This window comes from Hydra vulgaris, chromosome 13 (genome assembly GCF_038396675.1).
Source record: "Hydra vulgaris chromosome 13, alternate assembly HydraT2T_AEP".
Lineage (NCBI taxonomy): Eukaryota > Metazoa > Cnidaria > Hydrozoa > Anthoathecata > Hydridae > Hydra > Hydra vulgaris.
This window is the reverse complement of record NC_088932.1, coordinates 34,605,414-34,620,402: the sequence shown is the minus strand read 5'-3', so window position 1 is coordinate 34,620,402 and position 14,989 is coordinate 34,605,414. Positions and strand designations below refer to the sequence as shown.

The 14,989-nt window shown below is 27.3% G+C and overlaps 1 protein-coding gene across 1 annotated transcript; it reads right to left on the bottom strand.

Annotated features, from left to right (window-relative positions):
* Window positions 1-9,837: 9,837 nt before the first annotated feature.
* On the bottom strand, window positions 9,838-14,064 carry LOC136089831 (zinc finger MYM-type protein 1-like). The gene is made up of 8 exons (XM_065815921.1): window positions 13,955-14,064; window positions 13,214-13,245; window positions 12,902-13,026; window positions 12,633-12,722; window positions 11,982-12,510; window positions 11,795-11,916; window positions 10,288-11,614; window positions 9,838-10,190 (listed from the first exon to the last, which is right to left on the bottom strand). The coding sequence occupies exons 1-8, from the start codon at window positions 14,062-14,064 to the stop codon at window positions 9,838-9,840; spliced, it is 2,688 nt and encodes an 895-aa protein (XP_065671993.1).
* Window positions 14,065-14,989: the final 925 nt, after the last annotated feature.

Genomic DNA, 14,989 nt, shown 5'->3' with positions numbered 1-14,989 from the left:
TTTTTTTTTCCTCTATTACGTGGTATTGCCCATATATACATATATATATATATATATATATATATATATATATATATATATATATATATATATATATATATATATATATATATATAAATATATATATATATATATATATATATATATATATACACATATATTTATATATATATATATATATATATATATATATATATATATATATATATATATATATATATATATATATATAAATACACATCAACTTATCAGATCTCTTTATTTAACATTCATTCGTCCACTCTTGAATTTGCAGTTTGGGTTTGGTCTCTTTATATGAAAAGAGACTTTAATGCGATGGAAAAAATACATCACAGAGCAATTAAAATTCTTTTATCAATTACCAGAGTCTTCCCGCCTTAAAAAAACTTCAGGGTCCTTTAAGGGCTAGCCCTAAAGCGACCAAAAAAAACCTCGCGTTAATACTCAAAAGATGAGTAATAAAGCGTGGTTGTTTTTTCGAAAATTAGACTTATTACATAAACTGTTATGTATTACATTTTATTTACATAGTAATGCTATTCAAAATACAAGATAATAATATTTATTTAAAAATGTCTTTCTCTTCTTTTGTCGAGGATCGTTATCATCTTCGTTGTCCTCTTCACTTCACTCGTCACTTCCTTCGTCACTAGGTATATCTTTCTCGTCAATCGGAACTGCTGTTTTATTACGTCAATCGAAACTGCTGTTTTATTACATCATTGCAGCAGACAACCAGAGCGATCTCTGGCGTTATTGAAAAATCGTTCAACTTTAAATCAATTTCTTTTTCCAAGATAACGGGGAAAACGTAAAGTGTTGAAGCTATAAATACATCATATTAAAATAGTTACTTAATAACTACCATTTATTTAAGACACTGTTTTATATAATCACATCGGCAATATAAACATGCATAAAAATAAAAGTAAATTGTTAATAACAATAGAGTAACAACTTCGTCACTTCATTTTATTGTTTTAAGCAGTAATTTTATGTCAAATTCGTTACTCAAAAGGCTTCTATTTAAAATTTTATTTTATTATATTTTTTATATGAAAATTATTCGCAGTAGCTTTAAATTTCACTCACTTTTAAGCAGATTTTCCAGGTGATTAAAAAACTTAAGTTTGCCATGAGTTCCGGGCCTGTTGATCTTTTTTTGCGTCAGCAACTTATTAAGCCTCTTGAAATATGGTCATGGGCAGTCAACTCTCCTTCAAGCATCATCTATGACAGCTAAAAAAAATTAGAAAAGTTTTATTAATTATTATTACATTAACAATTCAACAGTTTATGGCTATTGGCATATTCAGAAATTAATAAAAACAAACCATATTCTTTCGGTGCTTTTCAACTTTAGAATATTGCAATACAGAATTAAAAACTGGGAACTAGAAGACGTCCTTCCAACCTTCCCTGACTTTGTTCAAGGCTTGTCAACTTTGATTGAATAGAATTTAATTTACAAAGAATGTTCGCATTCATAAGAAAGTAACCTGTAACGAAAGAAAGTGCCTCTTATGAAAGAAAAAGACATTTTACTAATCTGTACTCAAAGCAAATATTACTCCTATTTTCCATGAATAAACATTGTACAAAATAGTTACTGAGCCACAGCAATATTCAAAGCTTGTGCACTAAATGGTCAACATTTAGACAATTGCAAATACCAAGCATACTATCATGCATCTCTAATAAACTTAAATCAGCGGAATACCTGGGACTAAACTAAAGTTACAACATTTTACAGTAATAACAATAGTAATAATAATAGTAATAATAATAATAATAGATATATATATATATATATATATATATATATATATATATATACATATATATGTATGTATGTATATAAATATATATATACATATACATATATATATATATATATATATATATATACATATATATATGTATGTATGTATATAAATATATATACATATACATATATATATATATATATATATATATATATATATATATATATATATATATCAAGATAATACTTTTGCATGAAAAATAAATAACTTGCGGCATACCTTTGACCGATTACACAGGTCAACAAAACAAACAAACATTTTCTGGTACCGAGCAAACAATTTGTTTTTTGAATAGCATTTATCATTTTTATTTCAAATATGCAACTCATTTTTTACCATCACGTCAAATTGTAAAGATATTTAGGTTCAAATCTTTAGTGTTTGGGGTTAAGTCCCTCATATCGTCGAAAAAAAAGTTATTCAAAAGTATGTCAACCTGGGTCTCAAAAGACGCGTATTTTCATAGAGATTTTGAAAATGTTATTCGTTTGTCATAAAAACAAGTATTTTTTGCATTATTGCTTTAGAGTCTAGCATTTTTTTACATAAATTTTTTTTCAATTAATTTTAAGGAAAAATATTTCCCTTTTCTAAAATCTCTATGAAAATACGCTTCTTTTAAGACCAAGGTAGACATACTTTTGAATAACTTTCTTTTCAACAATATTAGGGACCTAACCCCAAATACTAAAGATTTGAAGCTAAATATCTTTTCAACTTGACGTGATGGTAAATACTGAGTTTCATATTTGAAATCAAAATGAGAAATGCTGTACAAAAAACAAATTGTTTGCTCGGTACCAGAAAAAACAAATTTTTTTTTCGACCTGTGTTATTTGTCTGTGAAACGCTTGAAACCTAGACGGAAATAAATTCATTAACATCATCAATTTTATTATGCGAAAGATATAGAAGTATACTACAATTTTTTAAAATTTGCAGTTGTCTTGATAGATGCAGGTAATTGCAAACTAGAAATCTTTAAAAAATATATAGCAATAACACAAAACAGAATAAATCTCAATTTATCATACAATTTATCATACGAAAATTTAAAATAAGTTATGTTCTGATACATAAAACTAGAATGAAGCAGTATTAAATAGGAGTGTCCCGATTAAGTTATTCGGCCGGATATCTGGGCCGGGTTTGTATATTGTCCGATATCTGGTATCCGGTGGGATAATAAATAATCCGGTTAGTTATACCGCATATTTCATGTTTATCAATGATAAGAAAAAAACTTGTATAAGCTATTGCTGGAGTTTTAAAGATGCACAGTTTAGGTTTGATCAAATTATTTGGTAATTGACAGATTGATAGAACCTAGAACACAGACTTTAACGTGTTCATCTTTTTGAATAATCTAATAATTAATCTAAATCAAATTAAAAAACGATTCAATAAAAAATTGTTCAAGTTGAATTAAGAACTAACTGTACACAAGAACTTTAGATTTTATCACTCATTTATAAATTTATTTGCATTATAATGTATAAACAACAACATTTCTCTGCGTTGAGGTAACAGCCTTGATCGCTTTTTCTCATAAATATTTCCATATTCAGAAAACAATCTCTCTGAAAATACAGAAAATACTGGTGGTGCTAATAATTTAAGGGCTAAATTTTTTAGCAATGGAAACTTTTCTTCATATTTCCAATAATTTAAAGCATCGTTGTTTTTATCTATAATAGATTGATTAAAGAAAACATCAACTTCTTGAGCAGCTTGTACAATGGAGACTTGATCTGAGTTTATATGACCATCATTTTCTGAAAAATGATTACAAATGAAGTTACAAAATACAAATTTTGTAAATATATTTTAAAAAATTAAGATAAAATTAGCAAAGCAATTTTCATTAACAACTTACAAAACTTTTACAAGAATTAAATATAAATATGACATTTAAATAAGTTATTTATAATATACAGTAAAATTTTATAATAAAATAATAATTGAATGAATTTTGATAATAATAGTAAAAATTGATAATCTTATTTAGTTTTGACAAAGTACTAATAAACGACAAGTTTGCTGTAAATTTTTTAGAAACAGAAAAAAGTTCTTACCTTCATTTCCTTCATATTCCGCAAGTTCTAAAAAGCAAGAATCAAAGTCATTCTCTGTCAAATCAACTTTCTTTTTTTTGGCTTTTGGTGTTAAATGGTTGGAACTAGAGTTCATTTTCATTTCATTGATTTTTCAATACAGCCTCAATAGCATTGATCTTGCTTGCTCTCTTTTATCAATAGGAAGAAATTTGAGCTTTTTGCGAGGATCAATAAGGTGGATAAAACATATCTCTCATCATTTCTAATATCTAGATTATCTTGAGAAAAGAATCTGTTATTTAAAGATGCTAGAAGATATGTTGTTATTTGAACTGTATCATCTTTTTGATCAACTTTTGATAAAAAATTTCGTAAAGTACATACATGAAGTATTTTGTTGTTGTTGTTGTAATAACTTAAATTATGTACATGCCTTTGATGAATGATTAAAATGGCCTGCTATCCTACGTGCTTTAGCTAATAAATCTATTACTAATCTTTGGGATAAAACTGCATCCTTAATCACAAGCTGCAAAACATATATTTGGAACTACTGTTGACAAACTACAAACATCAGAACTCATAAACTTAGTAAGTTCATAAAAAGGTTTTAAATTATGCAATAGACTTTCAATGAGTTTCCAATCATTTGATGTGAATGTTGGCAGCTTATTATGATCAGCTAAATATATTTGAACTGCTCTTTTAAGCTTCTGAAGTCGTTCAAACATTAAATATGCACTACTCCAATGAGTGGGGACATCTTGCACTAAAAGTAGAGGTGTTTCATTTTGTTATTGTTGTTATGATAACTTAAATTCTGTACATTCCTTTGATGAATGATTAAAATGGCCTGCTATCCTACGTGCTTTAGCTAATAAATCTATTACTAATCTTTGGAATAAAACTGCATCCTTAATCACAAGCTGCAATAAAGGAATTGTGCAACGAACTGATGTTATTTGAGCAAGTTTACTTCCTAAAGACATATTAGCAGCACCATCTTTAACTAAACTGTGTCTTCTGTTTGAATTAATTTCCCAGCTTTCTAACATATTGATGAATTTCCCAGCTATATTTATTCCTGTGTGAGATTCTGGAAAATGTGAAGCATAGAGTACAGCATATTTGCGTTCAAAAGTATTTTTTATCCAATGTCCTGATAAAGAAATAAATGTTTTATTATATGAGGGACAAGTCCGAATATCAAAAGTGAAACTTATGGACTGTGATTTTTTAATTTCATTAAAAACTTTCTTCTTTATATCATCATACAATTGAGGAAGAGCATTCTCTGAAAATAAATGTCTGCTTGGGAATACCTAGACTGTAAATGACCCATTAAACTATTAAATCAATTCAGTAATACTGAATGGTTGGTTATCTAAAGCGATCATCATAGCTACTTTTTTATGTATTTGCTTTGACTTACCATCATTATATTACCATATCTTTTTTGATGAAGTTTTATCTTCAATTGACATTTGTTTTTATTTCACACATTTTCTTTAAGATTTGCATGCTACTTTTTGAACGTTCTTGTGGAGTTGAAGATGCTGAAGGTTCAATATTATTTTTTCTTTCCTCTTCGTACAGTTTTAAATGAAACTTTTTGGCGTGATTGTGCAGTGATGTTGTAGAAAATGATTTTTGACCAGAATTATTAGATCCCCTGCTTATCTGCTTTCCAAATGGAATGCAAATTGCTATTGATTCAGAAGGATCATTTATTTTTAAAAGCTTCCGAACAAAACTTGTCATTGTAGAATCTTTACCGTGATAATATTTTGTAATATTTGGCTTAATAAAATACCTGTTGAAGGTTTTGTATAAAAAAATTATCGGATAATTTTAAGATAATTTTAAAATATTCGGTTATCCAGTATCCGGTCGGATATTTAAAACAAGCTATCCGGGACACCCCTAATATTAAATATATATATATTTTTTTTTAAGGTTTAGAAAAAGAAAAGATCATACATTAATTTGACAATTTGTAGTTGTTGAAGAGAAACACTAAGCAATAAAAAGCTGTATCAAAAACTTATCATTTGAAAAGTTATAGCAGAATTATCTGTTTATAAAATTACATTACATACATTTGATGATGTTTGGATATTTGCTTCTTTTGTACTCTAGTTATGTGTAGAAATTTATTATCGTCGTTTATCACCATTAATTTAACTCTTTTACAAATTTTGAGTTTTTCGAATTCTTAAGGATTCCATCCAACCACATCATCAATGAACAATTCATATTGATTTATCAGATAACAATAAAATAAAACATATTTTCGACTGATGTACTCTTTCAGATATTTAAATTATTACTAAATTATATAAAATATAAAAGCCATTAACAGTATAAATATAAACATTAAACATCAGTACAATATAAACATTAAACATCATTAACTAATTTTGATGATACAATTAAAAAAATAGATGTTGAAAGAAACTTTAAATATGCCTTTTTTGTAATAGAATGCATGAAATATTTACCCTAGCAATATATAAAAAACAACTAACTTTAGTGCAAAATATTATAACAGTACTGGTTTTTAACATACTTTGTTATTATATTTAAATATTTACAACAAAAAATCTACAATCACATAAAAACAAAATTATCATTACATTAAAATGATAGACTCATTACACAGTCATTGAGTGTCAACCCTTGAATATGTTATTTGCAAATGGTGTAATAATGTACTCATTGCCATTATTAAAATAAATACATTTATTTACGATCTTCACACCAGTTACAATGATATTAGACAGAGTATAGATACCTATACCAATTGAACTGGAAGGATGAACAATTACCATGCATCGATTGACAAATTACATCTTTTTTATTAAATTAAAGCTTTTTGACAATTACCACGCATGACAAAACCATGCTTTTAGAAACAGCGCATTTACAAATATCATTACGTATAATGTTTCTCTTCCGAGTTTTAAAGTTTCATAAATTTTAAATTGACTAAGGGCTAGCCCTGATTTTGCCCAAACCTATCCCTTATTGGGATTTGCCTTTAACAAACCCTAATGTTTAAAATTGAATAATATTAACTAGACCTTATCAAAAAAGATAAGCTATTTTAAATGTATATTAATAAATAAAATGTCAAAAAAAAATTTGCCCTTAACATGCCCTTAACCATTAAGCGACCCTAAAGGGTCCTTTAAGTCATTTTAAAGTAATTAGTTATTCTCTTTTTAAGAGGATATTGCTTTAAATAACATAAAGAACTTGCTAATCATTCTTCGATGGAATAATTTTTTTTAACAGAATTACAAATACATGGAATTAACTTCCCATTGAAGCTGTAATTGCAAAGTCGGTTAATTGTATATATTACTTTACATATATATTTATATACAGCATTGGATCCAAAATCGAGAAAAAACAGAGTTTCAATAATATTTTGTTAAATTAAAAAATTAAACTATTATCATAATAATATTTTGTTATAAATTAAAAAATTAAAATCTAGTTGATAATTAAACATTGTTCTTGTATTTTTTTTTTATATTTTATATTTTTCAAGTTATAATTTATTATAAGTTTTTTAAAAAATTTTGTTTTTATATTTCTTAGTACTTAAATTTTTTTTTATTACAATTTTTTTACGAACAAGTTTTATCTAATAAATGGCTTTCTAACCGGCATCGGTTAGGAAGAAGACGTTATTTTCAGTTAAATGCCAATCCGCGGTGCTCTGTAATTTATTCTGAAGTTTTTTTCTAATAATACTTTAAAAAGATTAAAACATCTATTTTTTCATCAAAAAGCGAACTACGAAACTTTGTGACAAATTCGGAAGTCGAGGAGAAAACTCTTTCTGCTTCCGAGGAAGTTGCTTGAATTCTGCGGATGGCTAGTTCAAATTTCAAAATTGCTTCTGATTTCACACCAGTTATTTATATTTTTTTAACTGATCACTGAAGGTCTTGACTTTTTTTGGCTTTTTAGCTGCTGATTAATTTTAATTTACAATATCTTGATTTGAACGTGATCTTCTGATTTTGGATGGAGACTTTTTTCTTTTGTTGCAAATAGTAAATAATGTTTTTACAATTTTCGTATCTGGAGATTAACGCCTCTGCAAAATTAGAACTGATGTCAGTTTCTAAAACGTTCAATTTGCTAACTTTCCAAAAAGGGTTTCAATAACCATGTTACACTCTAAAATTGTTGCATTTAGTTTTTCCAAACGAACTGCAGCGTTAGCAATGACTTCCAATAAGTCAAACAGCGATTTTAGAAAATCCAAGTCAGTTTCATCTAACATGTTCAGGTAGTTCTTCGAGTTTTTACAGCTTCTAAGCAATCCAAAAATATATTGATCATCTGAAAAACACTGTTCTATCTAGTGCGGATATCGAGTTACAGTCCTTTGTCATGCGAAGATCTGTAAATTTCGTGTATTTTTTATAATTATATCAAATTAAAAACACTCAAATGAATTGAATGATACTGGCTGATCTGATAAGGAAACTTAAATATGGTACCCAATTTCATCATCCACCTACAGCCATCCGTAGTTTTACCTGGAATATCTTCACTATCTATACCAAATTCTTTTAATTTTTTCCTTATCAAAATGTTTAATGTTTCGACAGAACTAGGAGATGGCAATCACACCATTCCTAAACAATACGTTCTGTCGAGATAAATATTTAAATTGTAGTATCTTCTACCTATATTACTACACCTTTTGTGACTTGTTATTCTAAATTTTTCTTTTTTCGCTTTCAATGCAGCCTATTCAGTATCATTAAGTATTTGGCTTCAGCATGAAACATTTTAATTTTTCTCTGAAATTGTGGACGCTGACTTGGGCAAACTATGCCTATAATTTTTAACAAACATTCTTAGTGTTTTAGATTGAGTTATAGACCTAATCGAATATCTATCAAGAGCTTTTAACTTGGCAAGAAGATAGTTTTACGTCAAAACCAGTCAAAACTGGTTTGGAACTCTATGGTTTTTAATCTATTTTCTTGCAACTTTTGACGTGTCCAATCAGGTCGTTTGCGCTGCTTTCTGGACCAGCGATTCTTTGCCGACATTTTTTGCAATCTCCATATTCCTTATCATATACCACAACTTTATCAAAGTAATTCCACGCTTTTAAAACTATTTTTCTCTATGAAAGAAATATTATCAATTTGATTATGACCTCAGATATTTGTTTTTAATTTTATTTTAGTTGTGATAAGTTATCACAAATTTAAGTCATTAAATAAATTATTTAATCTAACAGGTAAGTATAATTAAACATTATTTGTTATCACTTGTTATCACTGATAACATTTTATTACACAATTTTGCCAAAATGCACAGTGGGCCGGATATTAGTCTTATGGTGAACAAAATTATTTTGATCATACGATATACGACACTACTTGTGCAAAATCAAAGTATTATATGTTTGAAACTTACCTCGTTATTTTAAGACCAGTTTTTGCAGGGGCGGACTGGGAAGGGTTCGGCCCACTATTCCAAGTTCATTAGCGGCCCTATTACTACAGGTCCAACCCCCCCACCCCAAAAAAAAAAAAATGTTTACTCATATTGTTATTACGGGCCTTTATAAACTTTGTGGGTCGAAGGCTAAATTATCTTTTATACAAAATAATAATTACTGAATGTTATGAATATGTTAATGGTTTTTATACTATTATTATATTTATGTTGTTGTACAATATCTAAATAGTTGATATTGTCATTAACATAACTTTTGCTAAAATCTTGTCTAAATTAGTATGAAAACATAACATAAATACATAATAATATAATGTGATAAATTTGATATAACATAAAACATAATTAAACAAAATAAAAGTAATGATACTTTATGGCCTTATGCCCTTATAGGTACTTAGATAGTTAGGTACAGTTAATATAAATTGAAATATTAATTATTTTGACAACAGCTTAGACATTAACGGTGATGAACTCTTTACTATTTCAAGTATGTCTTCAAATTCAATTTCGTCTAAAATTTCTTTTTCAACTGTCATAAGGAGAAATGCTTCCAAGTGTTCATTTCCAAGAGAACAACGTAAACGATTTTTAATTATTTTCAATTTACTAAAAACACACTCGCAATTTACTTGACTCACGGATAGTGTTAATACAAATTCTATGGCAGTAAAAAGATTAGCGTATAAAGGAGAATGCATATTAAGCGAATAAATTAGTTTGTGAACACACAAGAGACAAGAATCACGATTATGTCCATTATCATTTTCTTTCATAGACTTGTCACATCCTAAAAAAAAAATGAATTACCTATTAAGTTTTTAGTTATACTTGTTTATACACCTAGGTTTAAGTTACAACCTGCCTAAATTATTTTTTTATTTTACCTGTCCTGATATCAGTGGGAAGTTTATATAAATTATCATTAATCCCATCATCTTCTTCATGGCTATTGTCATCAATGCTATCATATATTATACGATTGGATTTGTTCAGCGGTTGTTTAACACTATTGTAAATACTTGCAAAATGTTTTAATTCAGCAATTAACAATGGATGGCCTACTGACGCCAAAGTAGACAATTTTTGTAACGCTGACTCTGGAAGATCATCTGACTTCAAATCCTTAAAATGTTTTGGTAAAAGATATTGCATGTCAACAATTAAACTTGTATTATTTATAAATCTCTCTGACAGGCTAGTTTTTAGTTGATCAATAATACACAGGAATACTTCAACCTTAAATTTTTGTTTGGGATTTATTGGTGATTCATCGCTACATATTTCGTCAAACATTCGCTTTGTACGTCTTATTCTGTTTTGCTTAAACTCGGATTCGACAATTATATCTTCAGGTAATTTAACTTTTGTTAACTTGGTATTCATATCCGAACAAAATTTTTCTGATTCTGACATAACATCATCAAAATTAATTTTATCTATTTCTTTAATAGTTGTTTTGACCATTTCCCATGCAGCAAGGAGGTCTAAATTTTTAGTTTGTAAATAAGTTGACGTAGAACCAACAGTAATAAATATTTTAAAAAATACATGAGCTGTACATATGGTTTTAAAATTGCATAAATTTTCTATTAAAGACGAGGCCTCGGATGAAGACTTTGGATCAAATTTACTTGATGTGGTAACAAAGTTAAGAGCACTAAGAACAACTGGATATAAACAGTCAGCACCACTGAAAACCCATTTTAATGCTTTTTCTCGTGAGCACCATCGGGTTTCACCAATTTTTTGAAGTTTTCTAAATTTATTCTGACCAGTTCCTAGTTGTTCCTGTTGTTCTTTCCAAACATTCATTCTTTTGTAAGAGTCTGAGAAGAATGTTGATAGACGATTCAATAATCCAAATAGTTTAATAGCATCTTTATTATCACAAGTATCACAAATGCATAAATTCAAAATATGTGCATAACACCATATGTAAATACTGTTTTCATTTTCTTTTTTTATGTACGCATGAAGTCCATTGAAATCTCCTCGCATATTAGCAGCACCATCAAAAGACTCACCAACAATGTTTTTAAAATTAATCGAATGGTCATCAAAACATTTTTTTAATAATTCATACATGCCTTTTCCAGAAGAATTTTTTACTTCTAATACAGCAAAGAGACGTTCCTTTACTTCAGATTTAAAAACATATCGTATACAAACAGCAGCTTGGTCTGTAGACCCTATATTTTGTGTGATGTCTACCTATGAACAAAATATTTAAAATATGTATTATATACACATATAGAAAAAAAATATTATTTTTAAATAACATATTTGTATACTAAATTGTTTATCTCCCAATTTACTTTTAATTTTTCTTTTTATTAATTCTAATATAGGTAAGATAACTTTATTAATTGTATTTTTAGAGAGCATTGTTACTAAAGATCCTCTTCCTTTAGAATTATTAGAAATATTTTCTTTGCGCTTTTTACTACTTTCAATTGCAAATGTCAAATAGTCATTTGAAATTGAATCTCGCTTGGCTGTAAACTTTATGAGTTCTAAAAAGTTTCCTCTATTATAGTAATATTCTCACAGTTAATATTATATAAAGATTCAGATGAACCTGAACCTCTATAAGGCAGATTTTGTTTCCCCAAAAGCTTAACAATTTCAAAAACTTGCTCTAAAACATGAATACGTTCAAGTGCTTGTTTTTTTTTTAAATTCATCATATTTATATTTACAGAATTTTCAATATTGTAATTATTGGATGCTAAAATATATGCTTCTATAGCTAAACCATGAACTTGACTATTTTCATGTGATTCCATGGTGGCATATATATTTTTGAAATTTGTACATCCGCAACAAAAATTACTAGCTGAAGAACTGAATACCATGCAAATTGTGCAATAAACAGCTTCTACATTATTATTGCCTTTACATTTTACAGTCAACCATTTTCTTGGTATTAAATTACCTTTTAGGTCTGTTCGATTATATATTCTGTAAAGAGACCAAGCTATATTATCTAAAAACTTAGGTTGACAAGGGTGAATTGTATTAACAAACTCCAATTTTTGAACCACGATTAAATTTTTAGGATTTGTCGGAAATTTTAAACCAACTTGTATAGTATAACCATAATTTTCCTACAAAAACAAAATCTCATATAAATTTAATGGGTAAACTATCTAATTAAAATGGCAATAAGTAAATGTCCTCACAATAGGAATGTCAGTTGTCGATGTACAAACCGAAATAAAATCAGAACCAGTTTTTCCAATACTGCTATCATAATACCTGTCTCATCATCTATAATACTATTGATATTGATATTAGAACGTATAATAGTATCTTCTACCTAATGCAATCAAACAATTAGAAACATAAGTTTTTTGTATTTTATAGTCTACAAGACTACAACACAAATTTATTTAAAAGTATTAATTTTTTTAAATATCTTTGTGTACATTTTTTTTTTAATTTACATTTTATATATTTTAATATGGTATATAAGATACTTTAATACTTTGTACTCACACTAGAAAATGTAGGATTTTTCGTTTCATCAGATTCTATTACTAATTCCAAACTTTTTTCATTGATGTTTAAGTTATTGGAATTATGCACAGTAGATGTACTAGTACATCTACTGTGCATAATTCCTGTAATGATAATTCCAATATAAGTTATTTTGAATAAGAAACATAATTTTTTTTATTCTATAGTCTGCAACACAATATTAAAATAAAAGTGTATAGCAAGATTTTTTTTTAAAATACCTTTGTGTAAATTTTTTCTTTATTTACATTTAATATATTTTAATGTGGTAGGCAGTCTTGTTAAGAATACTTTTCAAATGCATTTGAATATAAACACAAATACTTTTTAAAAATATTCAAAATACTTAACAAATATTTTTTTTTAGTTCAATAAATTGCATATTATAGATGTTATTTTTATTAATAATTATTAATATATAATATATAATTAACACGATATGCAAATGTATAGATATTTAAACTTATTTATAGAGAGGAGCAGATGGGGGTTTCAGTCATTTTGTTATCTGTTTGTGTTTTGGGAAACCTTATTTATAAATTCTCATGAGTCAAAACTATTAACATTAAATAATAATACTTTAGAAACAAAATTTAAAGTAGTATATTACGAAAAATTGATAATTGGAATTTCGAGTTGAACACTAGAATAAAAGTATTTAGTATTCTCGAATAAAAATACAAAACAGAGTATTTTTTAAATATTTAAAAATACACGGGTTGAAAGAATTTGAAAAGTATTTAGAATGCAAAAAAGTATTTAAATACAAGTATTCGAATACTTAACAAGACTGGTGGTAGGTATATAATATACTTTAATACTTACACTTGAAAATATAGGATTATTTGTTTTTATTTCGAATTCCGATGTATCATCATTAAAGTTATCTAAAAACGTTAATGCAATATAAATTAAAATAGGTACTTAAGAACTTAAGGTACTTCATTTCTTCATATATATTTATTATTTATATACATATACTATCTATAACATACCCACTCAGAATTGAATTATATAAACTTATAAACTTACCATTGTAATTTCTTTTGTTTTGGATGACTTCCTGCTGCTTTCAGTTCGGCAATTCGTTTATCTCTAATTTTTTCCGCTCCTCCTTCACGATTAGTTTTAACTTTATTCATTTTTATTTTTTAGAATTGACTATTAGTCCGTAGTCGTATCTTATATTATACTCGTTAGGTTAATGCACCTATCGTACTTTCCAGTAAATGTACGACGAACAGTATAGGTAATACTCAACAACAAATTATTATTAAGTTATTAATTGTTCCGGCAGTTGTAGTCAGTTTCTTCCTGATATACACCGCCACGGTACCACCCACTGACCACAACCACACACACACACAATATGTTGTTCGTATTTATTTATAGATTATTGATACGTAAATACGTTGCTATCCATGGTGTGTATTGATATTGTCATATAATTATGATATAATACCGATATCCGATGAGACGGTAACGTTCGCAGAAACAAAATATTTTTGTTTGTTTTGAATTTTGATGCCTATTTATATTTTAATATTTTATACTATGTGTCTATGTGTTAACGGGAAACGGCCACGTCCAATATAACAATAATTTATATTATATTATAAATTATAATAAAAGATAATAAAAAAAAAGTGCAAATATAAAATCATAGATATCTTTGCTTGAGGCCCAAAACGTTTAAGCAGGTACCGGCCCACTGTGCTATAGAATAGTAGCACACCGGGCCAGTCCGCTACTGAGTTTTTGTATATATATTATAAACAATCTTGACTATTTTTTTTTGTTAAGGTAAACTATTGAATATTTAAAATATATGAACTAATCACATACACATAATATTTTAAAAGTTACTGTTTACTATATATTTGCTTAAAAATTGAAAAGTTCTTGCTTTTTTGAAAAAAGAAGGGATTTTATTATACATTACATTTTGTTATACCGCAATTCATTTTTGTGGATTTAAAAAGATTATACTATTATTAAAAAGATACTATTATACCCAAAAGAGTTTTTGAAATAATATAATTGAAAAGTATGAGTACGTTTTATTAT

Coding starts and splice junctions, on each gene's coding strand:
- LOC136089831 (XM_065815921.1), bottom strand. CDS start 14,064: ATGAATAAAGTTAAAACTAATCGTGAAGGAGGAGCGGAAAAAATTAGA. Junction 13,027..13,213: donor TATTCAAATGCATTTGAAAA/GTATTCTTAACA, acceptor TTATCATTACAG/GAATTATGCACAGTAGATGT. Junction 12,511..12,632: donor TAGCAGTATTGGAAAAACTG/GTTCTGATTTTA, acceptor TTGTTTTTGTAG/GAAAATTATGGTTATACTAT.